Source organism: Quercus lobata, chromosome 11 (assembly GCF_001633185.2).
Source record: "Quercus lobata isolate SW786 chromosome 11, ValleyOak3.0 Primary Assembly, whole genome shotgun sequence".
Taxonomy (NCBI): Eukaryota; Viridiplantae; Streptophyta; class Magnoliopsida; order Fagales; family Fagaceae; genus Quercus; species Quercus lobata.
The window spans coordinates 42,624,494-42,651,780 of NC_044914.1; the positions used below are offsets into that span (position 1 = coordinate 42,624,494).

The window sequence follows — 27,287 nt, forward strand, 5'->3', positions numbered from 1 at the left end:
TACCTGAAGGCGCACTCCTCCTACCTAGTAACTCATCTACAAGGAACTGTTTATATATATATATATAGCACCTTATTTCTTATAGTATGATGCATATATTTAATGCTTTATTATAGATCATTATTGGTTTATAATGAAATGAATAGTGGACATAGCTAAGCATTCCACTGAGACTACACATAGCACAGAGCCCGATTTAATTAGTTTAGATTTGATGTCGTTGGTTTCAAAGCTAACAAAACATAAGATTTGAATGGCAAAGATATATATATATATATATATATATATATATATATGAATATAAAAGCATACTATATGATATATAACCCATTGGGTGAGAGTATAATTTTACAAGGAAAAAAAATCCTTAATTCCACCGAAAAATGGATATATAATTAATAATTTTTAATAATTTTTTTTTTCCAATCTAAAAGCATATATGATAACATTTTATTTAAATTTCACTCCCCTAAATAAGATATAAAAGTCAATTTTAAATAAAGTAACACTAGACATTTTAGATTTTTAAAACATTAAATTTTGATGATGAAATGAATTAAGCCATAAAAATTACTAAAGGTATGTACTTGTTGCTAAATTCAATTTGAGAGTGTCAAGTTGACTCGATGAGTTTTAAAGTTCAAACGCATCCATATTGAGAAATAGTCAACAAACTGAAAAACGACAAAACAAACATCAATTGCTTTAAAGGTCAAGAATGAAGCTCGTGAAACATGATATTTAATATAATTATATTTTACTTATGCAACACACTATATATGGTTTAATATTTTAATCAATTATCCAAAAAATCATTATCATCAACCCATCTGCAACCACAAAATCTAGGAAGAATCTCATCGTATATTCTAATTTTTTGCAGGTTATAGTTACAAATTATTTTACAATATTTTACAAATAGTTGATGTTGTCAATTCTTACTGGTTTTCATATAAACCCGTTACACCAATAACCACTCATCATATTTGCCGTTTGTAAAAGAAAAAACAAAATTATAAAATAATTTGTAATTCTAGCATTTTTCATGTTAAGTAAACTTTCTGGTTGATTATACCCATGCATTGGCATTATGAAATTATCAATTAAATGTTTTCCTGTGTGTTGAATAAGTAAGAGAGTTAAACTCGGACAAAACCTAGAAAAAAAAAATATTCTTCCCTAGAGTAGATTATTCTATATTTGATTCTAGGTTGTAGGATAATGTACATGTTATAACTTTTTTTTTTTAAGAGAATTCCCCCCAACTGGGGATAATTTATTCAATAGGCAAATCTTTGGTTACAAAATTCAAAACAGTTGGTGGAATATCCTCCATCCAAATACGCAAAGGAACCATTAGAATGTTAGAGCACTCACAGCAGAGGAGGTATAAAGCTATATTGCTAAAATTTAGCTCCACACACACAAAATTCACGCTGCAGCAGTGGAGGCAAAAGCTAAATTTTTAGATGATTTGCTACAGTGCACATCTATATATAGATGTGCACTGTAGCTGATAGCAAAAAAAAAAAATTATATTTTATTCAGTTAATTGATTAAAATATACACTTTCCGTTTTTTTTTTTTTCCATTCTTTCATGCCTCTCTCTCTCTCTCCATTCACTCTCATCTCTCAAATTCTCTGTCAACTCCGGTCTCACTCTCTCAACTCCGGTCACCGATCCATGAAGCTCAACTCAAGCTCACTCTCTCAACTCCGATCACCGACCCACGAAGCTCGCCGCCGATCGGAGTGCCTGACTGGGAAATCCATGGAGCTCGCCGCCGATCGGAGTGCCTGACTGGGAAACCCATGGAGCTCGCCGCTGATCGGAGTGCTTGCATGTGGATATTGGTTCTTTCACGCCGCCGATCGGAGATTTGGGTTTTTTTTTTTTTTTTCCTGCTGTGGACTGCTACGGAGTGCTTGCATGTGGATTTGGTTCTTTCACGCCGCCAATGGTTGTATCACGCTGCCGATCGGAGATTTGGGTTTTTTTTTTTTTTTTTTCCTGCTGTGGACTGGTGGCCGATGGTGGTGGTGTTGTGGATTTGTGGGTTCGATTTGGTTGAGTTTTTTTTTTTTTTTTTTTTTTTTTTTCCTGCTGTGGACTGGTGGCCGGTGGTGGTTGTGGATTTGTGGGTTCGATTTGGGTTGGTGTTTTTTTTTTTTTTTTTTCTTCTTTCCTGCTATGGACTGGTGGCCGGGGGTGGTGGTGGTGGTAGAGGAGGATGTTTGTGCTGTGGTGGTGATGGTGATGATATATTATTTTATTGTAGTAAAAATATTATTATTTTATTGTAGGAGAAATATTATTTTATTGTGATGAATATATTATTTTATTGTGTTGAAAGCTAAAATAGATCCACTGCTGTAGTATGTATATAGGTAAAATAGATAAAGTAACTTTTGGTGGAGCTAAATTGCTAAAAATTTAGCTTCACTGCTGTAGATGCTCTTATAAGTTATAATTTATATGTACTATCTTTTACTTTAATTTCATAACTTCCTCAAATAATTGATACGACTATTTGTGGTAGTTACACATTATTAATAATTATCTTTATTGATGTGGTGTGCACTCATAGTGCACTTGATATTTAAAATTCATTAATGGTATTGTGCTTTGTGCAAATTAGTTACATAGTCAAATTCATAATATGTCATGTCAAATCTTTCATATCTTTTTTTAAAAAAAACAAATAGTTGCTGAATTTTCATGTGTCGTCAACTATGTAATAGTAACTGTAGGAAGTTTACATTTTTTAAGTGTGAGTGTCCAAAATTCTTTGAACTCCTAACTACTTTCATAGGTGTGTACTATATAGTCCCCTGATAAGCAAATTACAAAGACTAATCCCATGGGAGTTGAGAATGCCCTCAAGATGCTGACTAAGAGTTTTGAACTCATAACCTCATTGATCTTATGAGGTCCTAAAAACTACTCAATCAACTCTTTAGAATCTCATGAATCTATAATTAATTGATAGATAACACATTACATAAATATATACTAGTACTGTTACTTCTTCTTTTTTACTAAATACTAGCACTGTTTCTTCAAGTGACACCATGATGAATTTGTCCAAGACTTTTTTCTTAGCGGTGCCTGTGCCTCCGACTCCTCCTAAAGAGATGAGCTTGAGTTCAACCCACCAACTCCTCTGGGATTGAGATTGACTTTGTCTATATATATATATATATGATTACTTTAAAGATGAATTTTAAATAATCCATAGTTATTAGTTATTACTGGGAAACTAAACTATTAACTCATGCAGCGTGATTTCTTTAGGGCAAACATTTCTGTAAATACATATGAAATAATAAATTTGAAGTCAATTTCTTTCAATAAATTGTGTGATAGAATTTGTTAGATTAATTATTCTTGTATGTGGGTGTATATATATATATTAATTTTAAGATGAATTTTGAGTAATTTATTCTTACTAAAAAACTAATTTATTAACTTATGCAGCACTACTTTTTAGGGCAAACATTTTTGTACATACATATGAAATTGTAAATTTTGATTCCAATTGGAGCCACTCCTTCAATAAATTGTGAGATAGAGTTTGTGAAATGTTTCATTCTAAAGAATAATTCTTATTAAAAAGGTGAAAATACAAAAATACACCCCCTCCCGAAATTTGGGTCAAAATTAAATTGATCTCCTTGATTTTTATTTGAAATAGTAAGACCTTAAACTTTAAGAAATGTCTAAATCGATCATTATAATTTCCATGGATTGGATGGTAAAAACATCACATGAAGAGCAAGTATTCATTTAAATAAAATATTCATTTAAAACTACTATTTATTGAAAAATTTATTTTAAAAATTATTTGAATTTGTAACAAAAATAAAATAATTATCAATTTAGACATTTATCAAAGTTCAAGGACTTATTATTTCAAAATCAGTTTAAATTTGATCTAAAGTTCAGGGTCATTTTGTATTTTTTTTTTTTTTCCAAAAATGAAAAGAGGCAATAATCTTTTCTTCTTCTTCCTCTTTTTTTTTTTTTTTTGGTTAAAGGATCAAAAGGGACATAATCTTTGTATTATATATATTGAACGAGTTTATGCCTTCGGTTAATATTAGCACCCTTCTTATATTCACTTTAAGTCGTCTCATTTTCTTGGTATTGTCATTATTGTTTGTAGCAGTCAATTATTGGCTTATCTAGCCAAGTGGATAATATCATAATGTAAGGGGTATCCCAAATTCTACTATGTAACCTTTACAAACTAACGAAACACCAATTACAAAAAAGGTGATTTAGACATTCATTTATTATGTTTTTAAAATTCACTAATCACCTTCATTGTCGCATTATTAGTTATAATGATTGTGTAGTAAAAAATATAGTATTTTAGCATTTTTCAATATCAAAAGATGAAATCTATGAAGAATTCAAGCTCAGATGGCACCTCCTCACATAAGACCCAACCCAAATCAATGAAATCCTCATCTCTCACTGAGAAGATTTATTTTATTCAACTAAGAAGGCCTTCGTGGCTATAAAACGTAGCATAGTTCTTGAAGTCTCAGTCACTCACACACTAGACAGGAGTGTAAGTTGTAAGAACTATGGCTCTTCGATTAACATATTGGATCCTCTTCTTTCATCTTTTGTTCTTAATGGTAATTCAATCCTTCTCATTAAAGCATTTAGTGTTCACACAATATCTCGAGCTAAATTTTACATGAAAGTTCAACATTTCTTTAGTTTGATCTTTGCATGTATTTGTTTGCAGTGTGATCATGGCAACGGAGCAAGGGATATTGTTGCTAAACAAGACTGGAAACAAGTGGAGATGACAGACCAACCTGACTCAGCTAGCCATGAAACTACATCAGGCACCAAAGAGTCAGATTACATAACTGCGTACAGAACTACAGATGCTAAAAAGTCAGGTTATGTAGCACAAGGTGGTTATGCAGCTGCTTACAGTTACAGCTCTAAACAAGATGCAAAAGACAGTTACAAAACTGCTTATGGTACCAAAGAAGCCTCCAAAGACTCTGAGATGGAGCACAAAAAGCATGTTAGTGTTTTTGAAAAGCTTACACCTATTGCTTACCTTTTTTTTTTTTGTTTCCAATAAGTTTAGGAACACAAATTTTCACAACAGTTTTGCAACTACTGACATGATATGTTATGATTGGAGCATAATAAAAGCGGAGTCAATAATAGACCCATGTAAAAGTGATGTTTCTACCATCATAATTTGTCAACTTAACAAATTACGAAGAAAATGTGTTAAAAAAACAAACATCTACTTTTTATTGAAATTAATTGTTGGAGCCTTGTCTGCAATGTGGCCATATTGATATTTGAGTTTTTATCTGCAGTGCGACCATGCTAATGGAAGGAAGCATGTACCTAAGCAACACTTGAAGGATGCAAAAAATTTAGGTTATGTTGGTGGTTATGCAGCTGCTTACAGTTACGGCTCTAAACAAGATGCCAAAGACAGTTACATAATGGCTTATGAAACCAGAAAAGATGCAAAAGACAATTACATAACTGCATTCACTAAGCGAGATGCGAAAGATGGTTATGTAACTCAATATGGTACTAAAGATGCTTCAAAGAACTCTAGAATGAAGCACAAAAAGCATGTTAGTCTTTGATTCTTAAACTTGAAATTCTACATTTTCTTAAGAGTGATATTAAGGATATTACAGGTTTTACAACATAAATCTTACAAACTATTGTGTTAGCAATTACAAAAAAATGTTATTTAAACAACCATTTATTTGACACATCAATTTGTAAGCATTTTGTAGTAAAATGGACCGTAACTTTAGCATTTTCCTAAAGTTGACGGTCTAGACACATTAATCTTTGACTTTTTGTTTGTAGGGTGAGGTGGAGGAAGTAGCTAACCACTTAGAACAAGGGAAGGTGGAAAACCAGAAAGAGATGGACCAACCTTACATAGCTGGGTATAACAAAAACAGGGAAGCAAATTACATAACTTCATATACTAGCCAAGCTACAAAAGATAGTTACATATCTAAATATGGGACTAAAGAGGCCTCAAAAAACTCTGGGATGGAGCACAAAAAGCATGTTAGTCTCTGTCTCTTAAAGTTGATCTCAATTGAAATCTTGTTTAATAGTATGGACACATTAATCTTTGAGTTTTTGTTTGTAGGATGGAGTGGAGGATGTAACTAACCAAAAAGAGATGGACCAACCTTACATAGCTGGGTATAACAGAAATAAGGAAGCAAATTACTTAACTTCTTATGGAACCAAAGAAGATGCAAAAGACAATTACAAACTCAATAGCTACATATCTCAATATGGAGATGCCTCGAAAAACTCTAGGATGGATCACCAAGAGCATGTTAGTCTTTGTTTCTTAAAGTTGATCTCAATTGAAATCTTGTTTAACAGAATGGACACGTTAATCTTTGAGTTTTTGTTTGTAGGACGAGGAGTGGAGGATGTAACTAACCTTATGGAAGAAGATGCAAAAGACAATTACAAACTCAATAGCTACATAACTCAATATGGAGATGCCTCGAAAAACTCTAGGATGGATCACCAAGAGCATGTTAGTCTTTGTTTCTTAAAGTTGATCTCAATTGAAAACTTGTTTAACAGTATAGACACATTAACCTTTTGAGTTTTTGTTTGTAGGATGGAGTGGAGGATGTAACTAACCAGAAAGAGATGGACCAACCTTACATAGCTGGGTATAACAGACAAAAGGAAGCAATTACATACACTAGGCAAGATGCGAAAAATAGCTACATAACTCAATATGGAGATGCCTCGAAAAACTCTAGGATGGATCACCAAGAGCATGTTAGTCTTTGTTTCTTAAAGTTGATCTCAATTGAAAACTTGTTTAACAGTATAGACACATTAACCTTTTGAGTTTTTGTTTGTAGGATGGAGTGGAGGATGTAACTAACCAGAAAGAGATGGACCAACCTTACATAGCTGGGTATAACAGACAAAAGGAAGCAATTACATACACTAGGCAAGATGCGAAAAATAGCTTCATAACTCAATATGGAGATGCCTCGAAAAACTCTAGGATGGATCACCAAGAGCATGTTAGTCTTTGTTTCTTAAAGTTGATCTCAATTGAAATCTTGTTTAACAGTATGGACATATTAATCTTTGAGTTTTTGTTTGTAGGATGGAGTGGAGGATGTAACTAAGCAGAAAGAGATGGACCAACCTTACCTAGCTGGGTACAGAAAAGATGCAAAGGACAATTACATGGCTCAGTATGGAACTAGGCAAGAAGCAAAGGAATCTCCAATCCAAGAGTCAGATCAATCTTACATAGCTGGCTATAGATATAAACAAGAGGTGAAAGAGTCAAATTACATAACTTCATATGGCGATAGAGAAGACTCTAAATCATCAGTGATCGAGCATGAAAATAATATGAAAACAAAGCCATCATCTCATATGGATCATTTGGGAGCATTCAAGTCAGGCTTTTTCACCATGGATGATTTGTTTGTAGGGAATATAATGCCACTTTACTTTCCCATACAAGAACTTTCTGAGTTCTTGCCCAGGGAAGAAGCTGATTCCATTCCTTTCTCCATGCCCCAACTCCAAAACGTCCTTCAAATCTTCTCAATCCCTATAGATTCTCCCAATGCCAGAGCCATGGAAGACACACTCCAACAGTGTGAAGCTACACCCATCACAGGGGAGACCAAGCTCTGTGCTACCTCTTTAGAGTCCATGCTTGATTTTGTGCATAGCATCATGCGCTCATGGGCTAACCTGAATGTTCTGACAACTAAACACCCCACAATGTCAACTGCCTTGACACAGAATTATGATGTTTTAAGAGTTTCAAAGGAACTTTATGCTCCTAAATGGGTTGCTTGTCATCCTTTGCCTTACCCTTACAAGATTTTCTTCTGCCACTTCATAGAGAAAACCAAGATTTTCAAGGTTTTACTTGGTGGTGAGAATGGACATAAGGTGGAAGCTGTTGCTGTTTGCCACATGGACACTTCTGATTGGGACCCTAACCACATTCTATTTCGCCAACTTGGTGTCAAGCCTGGCTCATCTCCAGTATGCCATTTCCTCCCAAAATATCATCTTGTTTGGGTTCCATCACCAACAACAGCCTCTATCTAAAGAGGTAGCTCTGTTGCCTTTCTATTGTGTAGATGTTAAATAAAGGTCAATCAGAGAGTTCTTGTAATACAGTGGACCTCGTGTTTCTGCTTGTATTGGTGCTTAATTTCTAGTTTCTTGTCTGTATGTTTTATGTGAGGAAGATCACGCGTACTTCAGTACTTGGCCGAGGTGCCCTTTATGTACAAAGGGTTGGACTTTGGTCGCAGTTATTAGTGTATGAAAGATGGTGATTGTTTTATGAGTTACAAAGTGTTTTTCTTTCAGTTGGTAAGAATCGAATCTTAAAGTTAAAACCCTTCCCTGCATATTGCCATGCAATTCCTAGTAAGCAAGAATTTTGGTAAGATCATCCCAATGAAAATGTTTCCCACATTGTCATGCCACAGTGATAGCATGAAACATAAATTACAATAATTTCTTACATACACCATCAACACTAAATGCTTTTAAAAAATGTCTGCATAATACTCACTTTTACAAGATCTTGGAAAAGTTGTTGGTATATATCCTTATCCTTAACTTTTACTGGGACTGATTCTTAAACTTGAATTTGTGATAAATCATTTGGATAGAGGGTACTTACCATTGTACCAAAATCCAACTCTTCACTAATTGCTTTTGAATAATTCAAAAATAAAAATCCAATTCTTTGAACATTCTCATCAAAGGACAAAAAACACTTCTGGTTATTGTAAATTTCTTATAATTTTATTATTTTTGATGGGCAAGAATTTGTTTTGAAACTAAAGAAGTACAAGCCTCAATGCCTCACAACACGATATGGAACTAAAAGGAGGTGCACCATTATTTAGCATACTAGCATCTAAAAGACTAAAATAAAAGATGACTGACAAAGGGATTTAGAAGGCTGTGAGAAGTAGCCACATACACAGAATGTAGTTAGGAGGAAGTCCCCTGACTTTGATCTAGAGCTTATTGGCTCAGTTATGCAAGTTCACTCAAATTGAACTGAGGTCACATATAAATTATAAAGAAAAATAATTTTTCACAAAATCCTCAGAAATTAGGCCCAAATGTAAAAATTTTAGCCTAAAATTCTGTGGAGCATTTTCAATACGTCGTGGTTTTCTCAAATAAATCAGATGCCTGAAATTCTGCCTAAAAGCAATAAATCATTTGCTTTTCAACTGTGACTTAACAACAGTTCAAGAAAAATACATATGGAGAGAGAGAGAGAGAGAGGCTTTCCTATTTCTAACTTCAAAGACTAAGCCAATGCAATCTGCCTACACTTAAAAGCATAAAAAGAAGTTCATACTCCGTGAACAAACGCATTGCCCCCTGCAGTATTCAATTGCCCATTTATCACTGCATGGCTTATTTTAGATGATGACCTCGTAATGTGATGGCTCACTTACCTGTTTGAGAAAAAGATTACACATATTCACAACCACCATCTTTAAAACTTAAATACATGAATTTATTTTACTGTTAATTATCATTCCAAGAACCATAATTGATGGAAGAAAATGCCTTATAACAGTATTATGGAAACAAATTCAATCCAGGAAAAGCCACATTTCATTTTGTTCGCCCATTAATTGTCAGTCATATTGTCAAGAACAAAAGCAATGGCGAATCAACAGGAAAAGCCACTTACCATAGTTCTGGCGCACCATGGTGAATTTATAAATAGCCTTAATTAGGGAACCATATCTCACGGACTTCAATGATCCCATATGTCTGCAACAACACCCAAAAAAAAAAAGCATCCCAAATCAGTCCAAGAAAGAAACTGTGTTAATAGGGAGAAGTTTCTCAATCACATGTTCACCATAACTCCCTGATCAGAAAATGAAGAAAGCAAATACAAGCAAGAGAAACTAGATAAGTTTGTCAAACATAGGGCAACAAATGAAGATATTAATGTCAAAGGAATCTTTTGGTTTGGCTTTCCTTTTATCAAAGAAGCAGGTTGGGATACTCAAGTAAATATTGTTGGAAACTCTATCTTGGATCGTGTTGTGAAAAAATCATGAAACAATCTATTTACACAAGGTTAAAGAAGAGAGAGAGGAGAAAATATGACACAAGGAATTTAAATGGTTTGGCAATATGCTTACATCCACAGGAGGCGATAGAATAAAGTTTCACTATAACTTTGGAAATTACAACAATAGCTTGAAGACACTCTCACACAAACACAAACCCCAAATACACCCTTGGTTCTCTCACAAATAAATAGAGAACACCCTATTGTATATAGACAAAAGTTGCAAGACACACTAGCTTCCTATCTCTAGTGCACACACACAGAAGAAGCTCTTTGCTATCTCTCTATCTCACACAAGAACTCTCTCTTGCTCCATCTCTATTTATAGCTATAGTTTCAGCCGAGTTATTAATAGTTCCAGCACATGTAAATAATGCAAAACTTCTACTGACAAAGATGTCAATATATTCGGCCATGAGTCCATGCAACATTTAATGCAACTCCTTGTATTTCTTCATGCATGAAATTGCTGAATTGCAATTATTTGGCTTTGTTGATCAAGCCACACTTTCTAACATAGGCATGCAAGCATTCATTGCCAAGATTGTATGTCAGATCTTGCCTTTCAACAATTCATGCAAGATAGCATTTAATGCTTGCTTGTAATGTCAATCCACCGACATTACAATTCAAGCCATTTCAACAGATCGTAATGACACATTCAAGATAAGCTAATACACTTCTAAGAAAATGAAGTTAAAGACTTTCACATGTTTCTCTATGCCTTCCATGATATAATATTTCCTTTTGAAGACAATTACTTCCATTCCTGCTTAAAAATCATATTTTTCCTTTTTGATTTTTAGAAAATTACTTTTTCCTAGGCATAACCAAAAAGTAGTTTTCTGCTTCTGTTGCTTTCTAAAGCAAGAAAGTACCGATTCCAATGAAAACCAAACAATGCCAAATCTCCAGGGAGTTGTTGATCAAAGCTAGCAAGGAAGAACTAGGAAGATAAAAGATGCAAACTCTATAATAAAAAAATAATAAAAAATGGCTATTGTATTTGGTATCTTGGAAGTCTCCCACATATAACCAACCCAAGCAGAGCAAAAATATGAAAAATAATTGTCGAATATTCATGTATGAAATTTGAACTCAAGTCCTTGGGAGAAAATGGTAGTTGTTGAGTTTCTGTTTCTGAGCCTCTCAGGCAGTCAATAAAGTGTTAGTAAAGATCATGCTAATTAAAAAAGAACTCTCAGAAATAATTTTGTGGACTTTATTGTCCACTTTGGACTACATCAACACTTACTGCCTAGATAAGAAAACGGGGAACCATTGGCCACTAATATTGCAAACAGAGAGTTCTTCTGGCCGTCTGGGAATTAAAAACGATATTGACCCCCCGCAACATTAAAAAAAGTCCAGACTGCTCCTTATACAGACTCCATTTCACCTTTTTTATTGTTTCCTATGAGTATTGAGCTGAAACATATAAGCAGTAAATCTCCAAATGAACCCCCACAGAAACATATAGAACCAAAATAACCTAATGCTGAATATTTTTTCTTCAGCTTTGGACAAGCTGTCTGATTTAATGAGTCACTGAGTTTTCCACTTTTAATGGCCGATTAACATAAGCTTCCAAAAGCACCAAGTATTTATGGTAAACTACATTATAACAAGAAAGAATACTCACACAATCTCAGTATATCGTATCCTCCATGCAGGGAAACCTTGGTGACATCTTGCAGGTCCATATACTAATAGGAGATCAGGTTCTGGCCCTCCACTTCCTGATAGCACATGAACATAAATACCCAAAGGTCATACATTAAAATGGAAACAAAATAAATTCTCAAAACCATTTAGCATAACTGAAAATTAAAACAAACCAACAGCTCTTAGTGCCTCAGTCATGTGAGGTTCCGTAAAAATTTCCCCTTCCTGATCTTCACTAGAATTATTTGATGTCAAATACTTTGCAAAAAGTAAGTTAGCTGCTTTTGCTACTGCTTCTTTTCCATCAGAGAATGACACAAATTCTAGCATCATATGTTTTTGGTCAAGTAGCTTATCATTTTCATCAGCTTCCTGCGCACAATAAATGTTAAATTTGGTAAGTAAGAACTCTGGTGGCCTTTTGGACATACCAATGGTAATGCCAATTGTAGTTGATCTTTTTTCTATTTGGTAAGTTGCATACATGTATTGTAGGACTTAAACCCACAACCTCACCCTTCAACTTGCTCTTACAAGGGAAGGAGGTGCTGTTTGAGCTAGAACCCATTGGCCTAAATTTCAATTGTAGATTATCCAAATAAAGTTGAGCATCTTATATTAGTTAGCCACAAAAAAAGGGTAATTTTTTTATAAACATATTCAAAGGAACAGACAAAAGTCTTTTTTTTTTTTTATATAAGTAAATAACTTCATTGAGATATAAAAGAAGAAAAAAAATGAAAATCAAGGCACACAGGCAGTGTGCTAAGGAAGCAGCAGAAAATCTAAAGTACCTAGCAGTGAAAGTACAAAAATCAAGGAAATCATGCAAAGAATCAAAAGTATAAACACCCAAAGTATGTTTGCCCACTCAAACAGTGTCTGAAAGAAAGAAAGAAAGCTTCAAATCAAATAGACCAAAGCCATTAATAGTTTAACAAATACAGATAGAAGCACCAAATCTGTGTACACCCACCCACCCATGCACACCAAGATTTTTGCATATAAAGACTAATATTAAGTTCATCCTAACAACACTATTTGTTTTACCCACATTAATTCTGTAATATAAAGTTTTATATGACAAGAAAACCCAATTTCCTGATACAGTATAAAGATTGGTTTCAAATACACTCATAGTCATGTACTGATAATGATAACATATTAGCTGAATGCCTCTCCTCTCCATTTGTAAGTTACCTTTATCAATAAATGGTCATAAACGTGGGATATGAGTGTAACTTTACTGTAAAAAAAGAACATAATACCTGAAATACTGTTGCATTGCTCATTTTTTCCAATATGGCTTCTTTTGATCTCTTTAATACTCCTATGACATCAAAATGTTCAAAACACATCATTTAGATAACAAGAATTACACACACGTTGACATTATTAGAGAGCAATTATAGAAGAACTTCCACCACTGTTGAACCCACACATCCTCACCTTCCATATCATAGAGGCACACATGCTTCACACCAATAGCTTCCAGCCACTGTAGAAGTTCACTGACCTTCGAAGTTTGGTAAGCTTCTTCACTTCCTACCACAATGGCCAGGTACCGAAGCTTGCCTAAGTTAAGGGCTTTGTAGCTCTTCATTAGCCCACTAGAGATGAAATAACTTTCAACCGCGTGAGCTATTTCCAGCAGAAAGTACCATGTGCTGACACTAAGATGCAGAATAAACCACACAAGTTGAAGCCCAAAATTGCCAATCTGCACCAACCTTAAAAACCAGAATGAACATTGTATTTAAGTTTAAAGGAGCACACATGACATGATAATGGATGCTAATCAGCAATGTTTATCCATAAACGCTATAACAATCAATAAACTCTTAACAAGCACATACGGTCACCCTTTCAGATTCTCAAAACCTTATAAAATATTTCTCAATCAAACTAAAAGAGCTTGCTTTGATGGAGCAAAATACGAGCTTATCTGCTACCATAATATCATGATGAAGGAATACTGCTATATAACAGACTACATATTATTAACACAACCTACAACTTAAAGACAGTCAGATGGCTGCTATATATACCCTTCCCAATCAACCATTTCTCAGACTACGCCCTTGCTGAATGTTCTCTCGAATGTGTTGTTTGATTTTACTATGTTTTCATAGTAGATGCAAGCAATTCCACTTTGCATCATAGTTCGGATTTGTAATGACCTAAGGAAAAGCGCTAGCCACATCTGCGCCATATCTCAAAAGGACTAGTCACAATTGAGGTTTCTTGTAGTTGTTAAAAAAGCCCAGATCTACCCAGTAAATACCCAATGTGGGACTCATCACATACCCACACACATCATACAATCAATCAAAATTGGGGCATCACAATCTCTCCCACTTAAGTCTTTAACATCCTCGTTAGGGCCCACTTTGTGGGGTAGTGTCTCCGAGCCCACACAAAGTTACCGGGCCGGCTCTGATGCCATAAATAACGACCTAAGAAAAAGCGCTAGCCACATCAGCGCTATACCTCAAAAGGACTAGTCACAATTGAGGCTTCTTGTAATTGTTAATAAGCCCAGATCTACCCAGTAAATACTCGATATGGGACTCATCACACACCCACACACATCCACACACATCACACAATCAATCAAATTGGAGTATCACAGGATTAATCTCATTTTCTTTTCTATGCTGAAAGAAATGAAACTATTACAAAAATAGGTGTACAAATGTCTTGAATACTATAGGAATAAACTTCTTCATATTTTTATTCATCACTTTCAATAATGATCCCCTATTATACGCAATAATTTGTTGCTGTCTATCCATGAATCAGTTCTAAAGACTGCTACAAACTTACACAGAAACATAAAAATAAATTCACTTGCAATAGAGGTCCACACTCCATGCTGTCAGTTTTCCAGCTAACTAACATCCATAAACAAGCCTAAAATCCAACATGAAAAACATCTTATATACGTTAAAGGCTGCCACACACGCAAACTCAACAAAATGGTAAAGATACATTTCTTTTTGGACTCAGTATGAATTCCAGCAATTGGACTGCAAGCACGCATTAATATGATAGCAAAACTTTAACTCAATTAAAAAATAATTAAAAAAAATTACCCAACAAACAAATAACATTAAACAAGAAACTAACGCTCTTAGCCTATTACCTGAGCAATCAAACGGTTAGCCTTCTGCATTTCTTCTCTGATATTCATTTGTCTGAAACCTCTATAAGAAAATCAAAATAAACCATCAAACTCAAATTCCCAGATAGTAAAGGAACAAACTTGCCAAAAGAAATCATAAGCAAAAAGATAATTCACGAAGGATTTAAAGAAAACTATCTCCACCAAAAAATATATATAATTTATTGATTAAATAAAACAAAAATATAAAGAGAAAATTTCTCAAATGTGCCCATGAAGATAACAAGCAAATTCTATATACAAAACAATCAGAAAGACTGAAACACAAAATACCCAATAAAACAAATGCACTAAAATTGAAAAGGAACAAGAAAAATTATGGAAAAATTGAGTACCTTTGTGAAACCTCTCACTCAGTTTGGTGAGGCAGACAGAGTTACTACGATATTCAATGTTTTTCTTTTCTTTTTTGTTTTGACTGTATCACCGAATCTAAATCCTACAAATTTGCTCATACACAAGAGTCTCTTGTGTGTGTGTATATAGATATATACACACACACAAATATTATATTTGAGGACAAAGAGAAACTCCCTAGTCCCTATAGACGGGGGCTCAAGCTCAGAGGGAGTGTGTAAACTTAGAAGTCTCAGTTCAGTTCCAGACTTCTAGTTCAGTACCTAGTGCTAGTTGTAAGGTTGTTCCTCTGACACGACCACGTGTAAAGCATTTAGCTGTGGTTCATAATTCACTCTGGGACCATATTTTGGCTCAGCAAGTCTTTTTAGGCACAATTTTTTTCTCAAAAAAGAAAAAAATAGATACATAAACCAACCCAAAAAAAAAATCTAGTACCACAAATAAATAAATGCACAACTGAGGACACTCGTAGAAATTATCGATAGGAAAAGAAGCAGAAGCAATCCCAACAGAGAATGGGTTGAAAGGAGACAACCTCAAACGCGGGGGAGAGAGAGAGAAAAAAAAAAAAAAAAAAAAGATTTTTGCTTGGGTTTACTCAGACTTACCAAAACAGTGGGCGGGCTGAAATTTTTTAAGGGTAAAGTAGTATTTTTGTTATTTGATGAGGTGCCAATGATTTAAGCCATTAGATTAAATCTATGGCTGAGAAGTATTGCACTGACGACCTCTCTCAGGTTCCACTCATCGTCTAGTTCTTCTCAAAAAAAAAAAAAAACCTCATGCTTTAGTTCTTTGTTTTCTCTCAGCAGCACTGAAATTTCTAGGAAGTGGAAGTACTCAGAAAAATATAATAAAACAGAGCAGTGGAAATTTCTTGTAATATTTCCTAAAAGGAGCACTGAAATTTCATCACTTTCAAAATTCTAGGTCCTCTCCAAATTCTCTCCTTAAGTCTTCTCTCTTTTCATTTGCAAATTTCAGATTGGATTCGACGCATTTTCAAAATTACGCAAGTCTGGTTGGGGATCAAGTTATTTTTTCTTCCCTAATTTATTTTCTTTTTAATCGTTTTTCAGTTCTAAATTTCTAATTTTTTTAAAAAAAATTGCATGCAGATCTATTTTTCTAATGGCTTTAGTGGACATTGAAACGGACTCGTCATCCTTCCCAAGTTCTTCTTCTGCTGCTGCCCGACGGAAGTATGATGTCTTTCTCAGTTTCAGAGGCGAGGACACCCGCTACAAGTTTATGGGTCATCTATACGAAGCTTTGATCCAGAAAGGCATTTTCACCTTTAAGGACGATGAAAACCTCGAGAGAGGAAAACCCATTTCACCAGACCTGTTCAAAGCAATAGAAGAGTCGAGATTTGCTGTAGTCCTTCTCTCAGAAAACTATGCATCGTCAACTTGGTGCTTAGATGAACTTGCAAAGATCATTTGCTGCAAAAATGAGACGGGAATGACAGTTCTGCCTGTTTTTCACTACGTGGAGCCATCTGATGTGCGGAAACAAATGGGAACTTTTGCACTAGCATTTGCTAAACATGAAGAAAAGGAGAACAAAGAGAGGGTGGAGAAATGGAGAGATGCTTTGACACAAGTGGGAAGCCTTCGCGGATGGCATTTAAAGGATTATTGGTAATTTAACTTGACTTATTTATTTCTTTTAAATATTCAGATGACCCACTTCATAAATGTAACTTTGTTTGGAACCTTAAGCAAATCTACATACATGTTTATTCTACTTCTTTTAATTTTTTTTCCTCAGCGAATCAATTTATATATTTTTGTTTCAGTCAACAGAATTAAACTTTAAATATGTATCGTATTCTTTGTGTGACCTATTGGTGGCTCAAACTCAATGCATTTTGTACTTTGTTCATTGCAGGTCTGAGATAGAAAACATCAAAGACATTGTGGGATGGATATCGCTTCACTTGAAATATGATGCATTACCATACATTGCCAAGGACCTAGTAGGAATAAACTCTCGAATGGAGGAATTGGAGGCGCGTTTAGCTTTAGGGTCAAACGATGTTCGCTTTATAGGGATTTGGGGGATGGGGGGAATGGGCAAGACAACTCTTGCTAGAGTTGTTTATTATATGGTTTCGATTAAATTTGAAGCTTGTAGTTTTATTGAGGATGTTAGGGAAAAATCTGAAAGAGATGGTTTAGTTGGACTACAACAGAAACTTATTTCTGATATTTTGAAGGAAAAAGATTTGAAAATTAGCGATAAGTATGATGGAGTTATCAATATCAAGAATAGGTTATGTTGTAAAAGGATTCTTCTTGTCCTTGATGATGTAGATAAATTGGACCAATTGAAATTCCTAGTTGGGGAGCATGATTGGTTTGGTCCGGGCAGTAGAATTATCATAACAACAAGGGATGAGCATGTGTTGAAAACACATGAAGTAAATGAAATATATGAAGTTGATGGATTGAATGGTGAACATGCTCTTCAACTATTTTCATCAAAAGCCTTTAAAGGCAAACATGTCCAAGATGATTATTTAGAGCTGTCTAACCATTTTTTGAAATATGCTAGAGGCCTTCCATTAGCTCTTGAGGTTTTAGGTTCATTTTTGATTGGAAAAAGTATTGCTGAATGGAAAAGTGCATTAGAGAGGCTCAAACAATTTCCTGAGAGAATCATTTTCCAAGTACTTAAAATAAGTTTTGATGGACTCCATGACACAGAGAAGGAAATATTCCTACATATTGCATGCTTCTTTAACCATAGGAGGAAAGATAGTGTAGTAGAAGTATTGGATAGTCTTGGCCTTTACGCTGTTATTGGATTGAAGGAACTCATTAATAAATCTCTCTTGAAAATTGATAGTGCAAATGATTTGTGGATGCATGATTTACTTGAAGAAATGGGTAAGAACATAGTTTTTCAAGAGTGCCCTAATGATTGTGGGAGGCGTAGTAGACTGTGGAATAATGAGGATATTGAAAACGTGCTGAAAAAAAATCAGGTAAGAATTTATTTAGAGAATTTGAGCTCATTCCTTACCTTCTTGCTCAACAAATTTGATATTTAAATATTTATGCTAATAAGATATTTCACAATTCACCAATTCCTTCTTGATTATTAGGGAATAGAAGCAGTTCAAGCAATGTATATTTTCTGTAATTATAATATAAAAAAAAAAGGGCGTGTTGGAACCCTAAGGCCTTTTTGAATATGTACAATCATAAATTTCTTAGAATTGACTGTATTTTCCATGGCCCTCAACATCTTCTGAATTCTTTAAGAATTCTTGATTGGATGTATTATTCTTCAAAATCATTGCCATCAACTTTCTTGCTAGATGAGCTTGTTCTACTTTGTTTGCAACAAAGCAACATTGAACAACTTTGGATAGGAAGAAAGGAAATTTTGTTATTAAGTATCCTCACAACTTTGCATTGAAATTTCAATAAATTGGACACTAGGAAGCACATTGACTTGACTTCTTTTTTAACTTTTTTCTTTCTTTTAACAGAATTTTGACAAGTTGAAATTCATCAACATGACAGGATCGAGCCTAATTTTGAATTCATTCCCTACCTTCATGTTCAATAAATTTGAAATTTGAATGGTTATGCTAATAATATTTTTTTTTTTTGCTAATTTTCAATTCCTTCTTGAATATTATTAGGGAACAGAAGCAGTTCAAGCTATGAGTATGGGTAGTATATTTCTTGAAGAGCAAGGGGGAACTTGGAACCCTGATGCCTTTTTGAAGATGTACAATCTTAGATTTCTTGAAGTTTACCAAACTGTCTATGTCCCTACACATCTTCCTGGTGATTTAAGAATTCTTGATTGGGTTGGATATCCTTCAAAATCTTTGCCATCAAGTTTCCAGTCAGACAAGCTTGTTCGACTTTGTTTGCAAGAGAGCCATATAGAAAAACTTTGGATAGGAATAAAGGTAAGCGTGTTATTAAATATCTTAAAACAACTTTGGATAGGAAGAAAGGTAATTGTGTTATTAAGTATCCTCGTAACTTTGCATTTAAATTTAAATAAATTGGACACTAGGAAGCTCATCAACTTGACTTCTTTTTTAACTTTTTTTTTCCTTCTTTTAACAGAATTTTGATAAGTTGAAGTTTATCGACTTGTCCTTCTCCTTGAACTTGATTATATCCCCAGAATTGACCGGAGTCCCAAATCTTGAGATATTAAATCTTCACAATTGTCAAAGTTTACGTGAGCTTCACCCATCCGTTGCATTTCTTAAAAAGCTTGTTGTTCTTGATCTAGCTCGTTGCACAAATCTAAGTTGTCTTCCAAGAAATTTTGAAATGGATTCCCTCATTACTCTTGATCTTTATTATTGCTCAATGCTCAAGAAAATTCCAGAATCTGTGGGAAACATGGAATGCTTACAAAGTCTTAATTTGAATTGCACTCCTATTATGGAACTACCTTCATCAGTTGGAAGCTTGATTGGTCTGACTTCGTTGGATTTAAATGGTTGCAAAAATCTTGTGTGTCTTCCTAGCACCATTTGTAGTTTGAATTCACTTGAATGTCTTGATCTTCATGGGTGCTCAAATATTGACAACTTGCCAGAGAACTTAGGGAATCTCAAAGGTTTGAAATTTCTTCATTTGAGTGGAACAGCTATAGAAGGGTTGCCATCTTCAATTGAACGTTTGACTAGCCTTACTTCATTGACTCTCAAAGATTGTAAGAATCTTGTGTGTCTTTCTAGCACCATTTGTAGTTTGAATTCACTTGAATGTCTTCATCTTTGTGGGTGCTCAAATATTGACAACTTGCCGGAGAACTTAGGGAATCTCGAAGGTTTAAAATTTCTTGATTTGAGTGGAACATCTATAAAAGAGCTGCCTTCATCATTTAAACGCTTGACGAGTCTGACTTCATTGACTCTTCTTAATTGCAAAAAACTTGTGTGTCTTCCTAACATCTTTTGTGGTTTTGAGTTATATGGTTCCCTAAATCTTTCAACATGCTCAGGATTTAAAAACTTTCCAGAGAACCTATGGATGATTGAAGATCTAAAGAATCTTGATTTGAGTGGAACAGCTATAGAAGGGTTGCCTTCTTCAATTGAATGTTTGACTAGCCTTACTTCATTGACTCTCAAAAATTGTAAGAATCTTGTGTGTCTTCCTAGTACCATTTGTAGTTTGAATTCACTTGAATATATTGATCTTTGTGGGTGCTCAAATATTGACAACTTGCCGGAGAACTTAGGGAATCTCGAAGGTTTAAAATTTCTTGATTTGAGTGGAACATCTATAAAAGAGCTGCCTTCATCAATTGAACGCTTGACGAGTCTGACTTCATTGACTCTTCTTAATTGCAAAAAACTTGTTTGTCTTCCTAACACCACTTGTGGTTTTAAGTTATATGGTGCTCTAAATCTTTCAACGTGCTCAGGATTTAAAAACTTGCCAGAGAACCTATGGATGATTGAAGATCTAGAGAAGCTTAATTTGAGTGGAACAGCTATAGAAGGGTTGCCTTCTTCAATTGAACGTTTGACTAGCCTTACTATATTGACTTTAAGATATTGCACAAATCTTGTGCACCTTCTTAGCACCATTTGTAGTTTGAAGTTGCTTAATTCCCTTGATCTTTATGGATGTTTAAAATTTGTCAACTTTCCAAAGAACATAGGAAATATGAAAGGTTTGGAGGTGCTTAATTTGTGTTGGACAGCCATAAAAGAGGTCCCTTCTTCCATTGTTCTCCTTAAAAATCTCAAACACCTACATATTCGTGGATGGACATTATCTGAATTTTATTCTCAGCCAGCAAGTAGTCTTGAGTCGATGGGCCCATTATGGACTTCATTATTTTCCCTGCCAACAAGTCCTGATACAGAAAGAATATTATTGCCTTCATTTTTATATTATTCCCTACCAACAAGCTCCAATTCAGTGGGCTTATTATTGCCTTCCTTATCAGGTCTGCGTTCTTTAACATATTTGCGTATTAGTGACTGCGATCTTTGGTCAATACCCAATGACATTGGCTGCTTGTTCTCTTTAGAAATCTTAAATCTAAGTGGAAATAATTTTGTTTCCCTTCCTGAAAGCATGTCCCAACTCTATAATCTTCAAAGACTCTATTTGGAGGGTTGCAAGAGACTTCAATCTTTGGAAAATGTTCCATCAACTATTAATTTTGTAATTGCAAACGATTGTATCTCACTGGAGAGATTGCCTGAACTGCAATTTTATCCTTTTAGGTCAGATCACTCTCATTTGAATTTCCAATGTCTCAACTGCTTCAAATTGGTTGACTATATTCAAAGCGGTGGTAACATGTTTAAGGTCTCTCTCTCTCTCTCTCTCTCTCTCTCTCTCTCTCTCTCTCTCTCTGTTCCTAAAATTATGCCTTGTATATTTCAGGGACTAACACATGTTATTATTCCTGGAAGTGAAATTCCGAAATGGTTTAGCCTTGAATGTTAAGGTGATAACATACAAGTGTCTTTTGCCGGGTGTGATAAGCTAATGGGAATTGCGTTGAGTGTTGGTTTTGTACCCAATGGATCACGTCAATATTATAGTGATTGGCAACTTTCATGTTCTTTTCATGTCAATGGATTTAAAATTGCATATTTCGTACAATCTTATTATCTTACGACAAAATATGGTAAAGTTGAATCACCTCACCTTTGGTTCCTCTATTTGTCCACTCACCATTCCGTCTCCAATTGGGGCAAAATATGTAGTCACATTGATGCCAACGGATTCAGTCAGCTCGAGATTAAAATATTAGTCGACAACGTGGAGGTGGAGAAAATTGGGGTTCATTTGGTATACAAGCAAGACATTGAAGATTCCAATGAAACCATGGCACAGTGCATCAACAACAGCAGCACATTGTATGGGGATTTGGGTGTAATCCATCATGATATTGATAATTCAGACATAGAAAGTAGTAGAAATAAGCAAAGCCATGATGTGGATGATGGAGCTGGATCTAGTGGAGAAGGCTACTCTGATAAGGAACCACAGCCAAAGTGGATTCATAGAGTCCGAGAATTTATGACTGATTCTGAGGATTTGAGTCAAAGGGAAATTTTTGACTTCTTTGCTAGTAAGTTATTGTTGTTCTTCTTACTACTTTACAAGTCATCATCATTTTTTTAGCAATATATACTATCATTTTTATTTTCAAATGTAAACTTCAAAGTATTGTGCTAGTAGTACCTTAGCATTTTCTGTTAACACGCAGCAAAATCAGCCCAAACTCAAAAATTAAAATCATACCATATCACTTTTCCTTTTTTAGGTTTTTCTTTTTTTAATTAGGTTGGAGTAATAGAAATTTTTCTTGTTGTCTTGTTTGGGAACTTTTATTTATTGGAAGTAGAGGATGAAATGTCCAAGAAGCTTGAATCCATTCACGGAGGGAAGAGCAATAGTTATCATGACATTGAAGATTTCAATCAAACTATAACACAGTTAAGCATCAACAGCAGGACACTCTCTGAGGATCTAGGTGATCACTGTCATGATCTTTATAATTTAGCTGCAGAAGGTAGCAGAAATAAGCGAAGCCGTGATGAGGAAGATGGGGCAGGACCTAGTGGAGAAGCCTACTCTAACGACGAACCACATCCAAAGACTTGGAGGATGTATGGCGTACTCTAAACAATGCAGTATTAGGAATGTTTCAACTTCTTTGCCTGTAAGTCATCATCTTTCTTCTTGCTATTACAGTTAAGTCTTGATGTTCTCTTTTATTTTTTGGGGAGGGGAGTCCAATGAATTGAAAGTGTGGGTTTTGATTGTCAGGTTTAAATTCGCATGATAAAAAATTTCAATTTGTCATATGTACAAATTAGAGTGTTTCTTTTAGATTTTTACCCCTGTTTTTGTACATATGCTAGCTTTGATAGAGATAAAAAAGAAAGTTCAAAGTATTATGCTAGTTAACATTACCTTTTGGCACTCACATCCCAATCACCACAAGCTCAAAATTAAATTCATCCTGTATCACTTTTTTTAAAGTTTTTTAATCAGGTTTGAATAATACAAAATTTTCTTCTTGTCTTGTTGGGGCACTTTTATATATTGGAAGGAGGGGATCCAAGAAACTTGAAACCTATCACAGTGGTAAGAGGGAAGGTTACAAGAGAAACGTTGAAGAATTAGTCAAGGAGGGTCCCTCCTCTCAAACTTACCTTGGCACTCACTAAACTGGTCAACAATCAACTGAGGGTTCCTTTTTGTTGCATGTGCCAGTGTGTGTATATATGTGTGGCTTTGTTTAATTGGTTTTATAGAGTTTAAGCTGTGGCATCAGTGTAGAGAAATTAAAGATTCTCTCGTCCCATGCTTTTGTGTTATTTTGTAATCTCCTATTTTCTTAGTGAAATTTTCTGTTAGACACCTTTCGTGGATGTAGGCCTAAAGCCGAACCACGCAAACCTTTGTGTTCTATGTGTGATTGTCTTTTCTATTTCTATTTTGCATAACATACTGTTATTTTGTTACACACAACAAATAAAATAAGCTACTATTTGTTTGTTACACATAACAAATAAGCATAAATGCTTCCACTAACTCAACAGTTAGTGATTAGAGCAATGTCTGCTTATGAACTGAATTTGCTTTGTTGTAATGATTGAGTGCCCTGTTGGGCTTGGAAAATGTGGTTGCAAATGTAGCTGTTTGTACTTTGGTAGCAGAGAGGAGAGGTTGTTTGAGTCTTGTTTTTGCTGGGCTGTTATTTGTGTCCAGCTTTGTTTGAAGTTTTTTCTTCTAGTTTTTTGATAAATAAAAATTAATTATTTAAAAAAATCTCCTGAGGTTTGTTGTATTAATATATTTCTCTTGGACTTGGTTCCGCTAGTGACAAACAAAATGCCCAAGAACCTTTAGTGATAGGATGTTACATTTTTTGTCATCTTGAAGTTGTGAAAGCAGCAGAAGAAATCAAGCCACTTGATAGTATTATTATCTTCAAGAGCAATGAGTAACTTGATCATCCTAAGCAGCCATCTAAACCACCTTCCAAACAAGCTCTATTGCTGCATTTCACACAGCCTCATCAATTACTCAACTGTGCTCTTAGCATATTCCTATTTCTATTCCTATTCCTCTTCCTCCTCTACTCTCATTTCTTCTTTCTTGAATGTCTTTCTAGCTAGAAACAAACTCAGTCTTTCTCTAATGTCTCTTTAATGCGCCTTTGCCTGCTGTAAGAATCTTTTGCCATTCTCAATAATTCATTCAAAAATTTTTAAGGACTTGTTAATTTTGAATTAATTAGATTAGTCAAACTAGGTTGTATTTCTAATACCCCTACACTATTTTCTTTCTTTCTATGTTTGAATAGAGAAAAAAGTCTGCAGAAGAAATTATCAATTCCATTTTGTTCAAGTTATTTATCGGGATGAATCATCCCTCCATCCACCTCGACCTAAATTTCAGAATGTTTCACTAACTTATGTTTGATATATAGTATTTTCCGCCGATACGTGAACAAAACATTAATTTTTTTTTCTTTGTCATTTTTTATTTAAAAAGTTTTACTCATAAAATATGAAATTAGAATTTGATTGTTTGATTTGATGTCATTACTATGAGAAATTTGAACCCAATGATTAGGAAGTGGTAAAAATAATGTCATACTAAGCTGATTGAGCAATTTAAGTTATTGACTTGATTCATCATAAATTGGTTTTCTTGATTTGATAATTAAAATTTGGTCCTTGCAAGCTAAACTCTTATTCAACCTAAATTAATTGGGTTTTTGTTATGTAATGAGATATTATAAACCTCTTTGTTGAGTAATAATGATGTTAAGAATGTGTATTATTTGGTAATATATAACGGTTGAATCTTTGAATGAGCATTATTTAGGACCTTAGTCAATGTATAAAGTTTTCACAAAATGACATCTTTTCTTTCAGCTATCCCATTTTGTTAACGCTTGTGTGGAAAAGAACAATAATGGATTATGCCTTGTGAAGTACAAAATTTATCAAATTCAGTTGAAGTACATTCACCTAGAGGTCGAGCCTTGGTACAATTGCAAGGGAAGTTCCAGAGTTCAACCATTTTTGCTAGAGCATATTTATCTCCAAAGTCACTTGGGATTTTAAGTTTGGTTGAAATTGTGTTTCCATAATGGCTTTAAAATTCTAAAATATGACATACTTTTGATTTATTTTGTAACAGATACAACCATGTAAACTATTGAAATGATCAACAAAGCTTAAATGGTAAAGAAAAGTATTTACTGATGTGAGAGGTGCTAGCTCCTAGACATCAATATGGACTAGTTTAAAGGTGCAGAAACTTTGAATTCAGAATTACGAAGGGAATTTTTGCATTTTGCCACTGAGGCAATGTTTACAAAGATGTGAGACATTTTGAGAGTTGAAAATTGAAAATTTGGATAACTGGTAATGCTGATTATAGCACATTTTTGATTTCTTAGATGACCAAGTTGCTTCTGCCACAAATCCCACTAGTTGGTGAAGAATTAGCTTTGAGTAATTTGTAATTCTGACGGAGACAGTTCTAAGTTGGCATTCTGTGGCACTTGCAACAAAATATGTTAGTGGTGACTACCATCGAAGCAGCTTCAATAATACTACTTTGCCATATGATATGGATTATTACTCCACAATAAGCTACCATTAAAATGCCCTATGTTACCTAGTGTTGACAACTTCTAGGAGAATTTCAAGTGCCTATGCTCTTGCTGATCTAAATATTTGCCTACTCTTTATTAGATTTAGTTGGACTAAAAGCAGCAAAAGAATTCATATCTGAAGCAAACTGAAAATTTTCTTTTGCTTCTAGAGTGCCAAATAATTCAATCTCAACTATTTGATTATTTGATAATCCAATTCACATCATAATGAAAACTTTTTATTTTTTTTTCGGGTTCGAACTAGGTAGCCACCTCCATAGTATTTTGAACATGTTGAGCTAGGTTTTGGGGCATGACATAAACTTGAAGGTCTAAGATTCAATTCATCACACTATCAGTCTAGGGTTTTAGAGTGTCTCTTGGACAAAAAGTAGAATAGTCTAGTTAAAGGCTAAGCCACCACTTTTTTATAGAGAGAGAGAGAGAGAGAGAGAGAGAGAATGAGCCTCAAAGTAATACCAGCAAAATCCAAAATGAAAAATCTAATCATAATTATCCATCTCATTTCTCATAACCATTTTTTGTACATAGTGTATCATCTATATCTTCTAGAAACTACCTTCCATCTTTAGAAACTGCATTTCTCCACACACAAACCCATTAAACTTGATATTGCAACAGCCAAACAATGAAACAATGACATTCCTTTGGCTCACCAAAACTCAAACCTCAAAAGCCCACAAAAACTTACACTTCATTAGTAAGAAAACCTTCTTCAACCTGTTTATGGTCAGTTAGTCTGCCAAAAGCTCAGCTTGCTTCGTCACAAAAATGATCAACACTTTCCCATCTGAAATATTCTTTTTTACTTAAAAGCCTTGAAATACAGTACCTCTAATTCCAAGATGACTCACACAACCCCACAATAGCCAGTCCTACAAAGAACAACCACAAAGACCAGTTAAAAGGAAACAAGTGTTCAATACTGATAGTGAAAATTTTGATAAACAATTAGGGAAAAAAAAAAAAGTATATTGCGTTTTTTAGAAGTGCCAAACATAGACTAAACTCTGAAAGCAAAAGAGGTGAAAGTTCACTTGGTGTATAAAACACTAGTGAATGTTTAGACCCCCAATTTCAAAATTATCAAGACAAGTTTATACTCTAACAATAAATGTGCGGAATGATAAGTACAAGCAATACCCAAATAAACAAACTACTCTAAATCATAATTAATCACAACATAGCAGCAATTAAAAGGCAAGAGTAAGGGTTAGAGAAATGCAAACACAAAGATAACACCGGCACATGTTATCAAAGAGGG

At 34.4% G+C, this 27,287-nt stretch overlaps 3 protein-coding genes across 10 annotated transcripts; 2 read left to right on the top strand and 1 right to left on the bottom strand.

The window, feature by feature from the left end:
- Nucleotides 1–6,488: 6,488 nt before the first annotated feature.
- Nucleotides 6,489–8,222, top strand: LOC115967407 (BURP domain-containing protein BNM2C-like). The gene is made up of 4 exons (XM_031086495.1): nucleotides 6,489–6,573; nucleotides 6,660–6,827; nucleotides 6,914–7,081; nucleotides 7,167–8,222. Exons 1-4 carry the CDS (start codon nucleotides 6,556–6,558, stop codon nucleotides 8,136–8,138), a joined length of 1,326 nt encoding a protein of 441 aa, XP_030942355.1. The 5' UTR covers nucleotides 6,489–6,555; the 3' UTR covers nucleotides 8,139–8,222.
- An 878-nt stretch (nucleotides 8,223–9,100) lies between these two features.
- Nucleotides 9,101–15,918, bottom strand: LOC115967897 (dehydrodolichyl diphosphate synthase complex subunit NUS1-like). The gene is made up of 8 exons (XM_031087050.1): nucleotides 15,340–15,918; nucleotides 14,966–15,026; nucleotides 13,270–13,540; nucleotides 13,089–13,150; nucleotides 11,994–12,192; nucleotides 11,798–11,894; nucleotides 9,763–9,845; nucleotides 9,101–9,520 (listed from the first exon to the last, which is right to left on the bottom strand). Exons 2-8 carry the CDS (start codon nucleotides 15,011–15,013, stop codon nucleotides 9,513–9,515), a joined length of 768 nt encoding a protein of 255 aa, XP_030942910.1. The 5' UTR covers nucleotides 15,014–15,026; nucleotides 15,340–15,918; the 3' UTR covers nucleotides 9,101–9,512.
- Nucleotides 15,919–16,056: 138 nt separating this feature from the next.
- Nucleotides 16,057–26,024, top strand: LOC115967896 (TMV resistance protein N-like). Of its 8 annotated transcripts, none has more exons than XM_031087048.1 (8): nucleotides 16,057–16,397; nucleotides 16,483–17,007; nucleotides 17,258–18,356; nucleotides 19,023–19,298; nucleotides 19,462–21,679; nucleotides 21,710–22,450; nucleotides 22,727–23,044; nucleotides 23,438–23,818. In XM_031087048.1, the coding sequence occupies exons 2-6, from the start codon at nucleotides 16,496–16,498 to the stop codon at nucleotides 21,817–21,819; spliced, it is 4,215 nt and encodes a 1,404-aa protein (XP_030942908.1). In that variant the 5' UTR covers nucleotides 16,057–16,397; nucleotides 16,483–16,495; the 3' UTR covers nucleotides 21,820–22,450; nucleotides 22,727–23,044; nucleotides 23,438–23,818. The 8 variants fall into 8 exon arrangements, with proteins under 8 accessions (XP_030942908.1, XP_030942909.1, XP_030942905.1 ...); XM_031087049.1 differs by having other exon boundaries at nucleotides 19,462–21,678; nucleotides 21,757–22,450; XM_031087045.1 differs by lacking the exon at nucleotides 23,438–23,818 and adding an exon at nucleotides 25,543–26,024 and having other exon boundaries at nucleotides 19,462–22,450.
- Nucleotides 26,025–27,287: the final 1,263 nt, after the last annotated feature.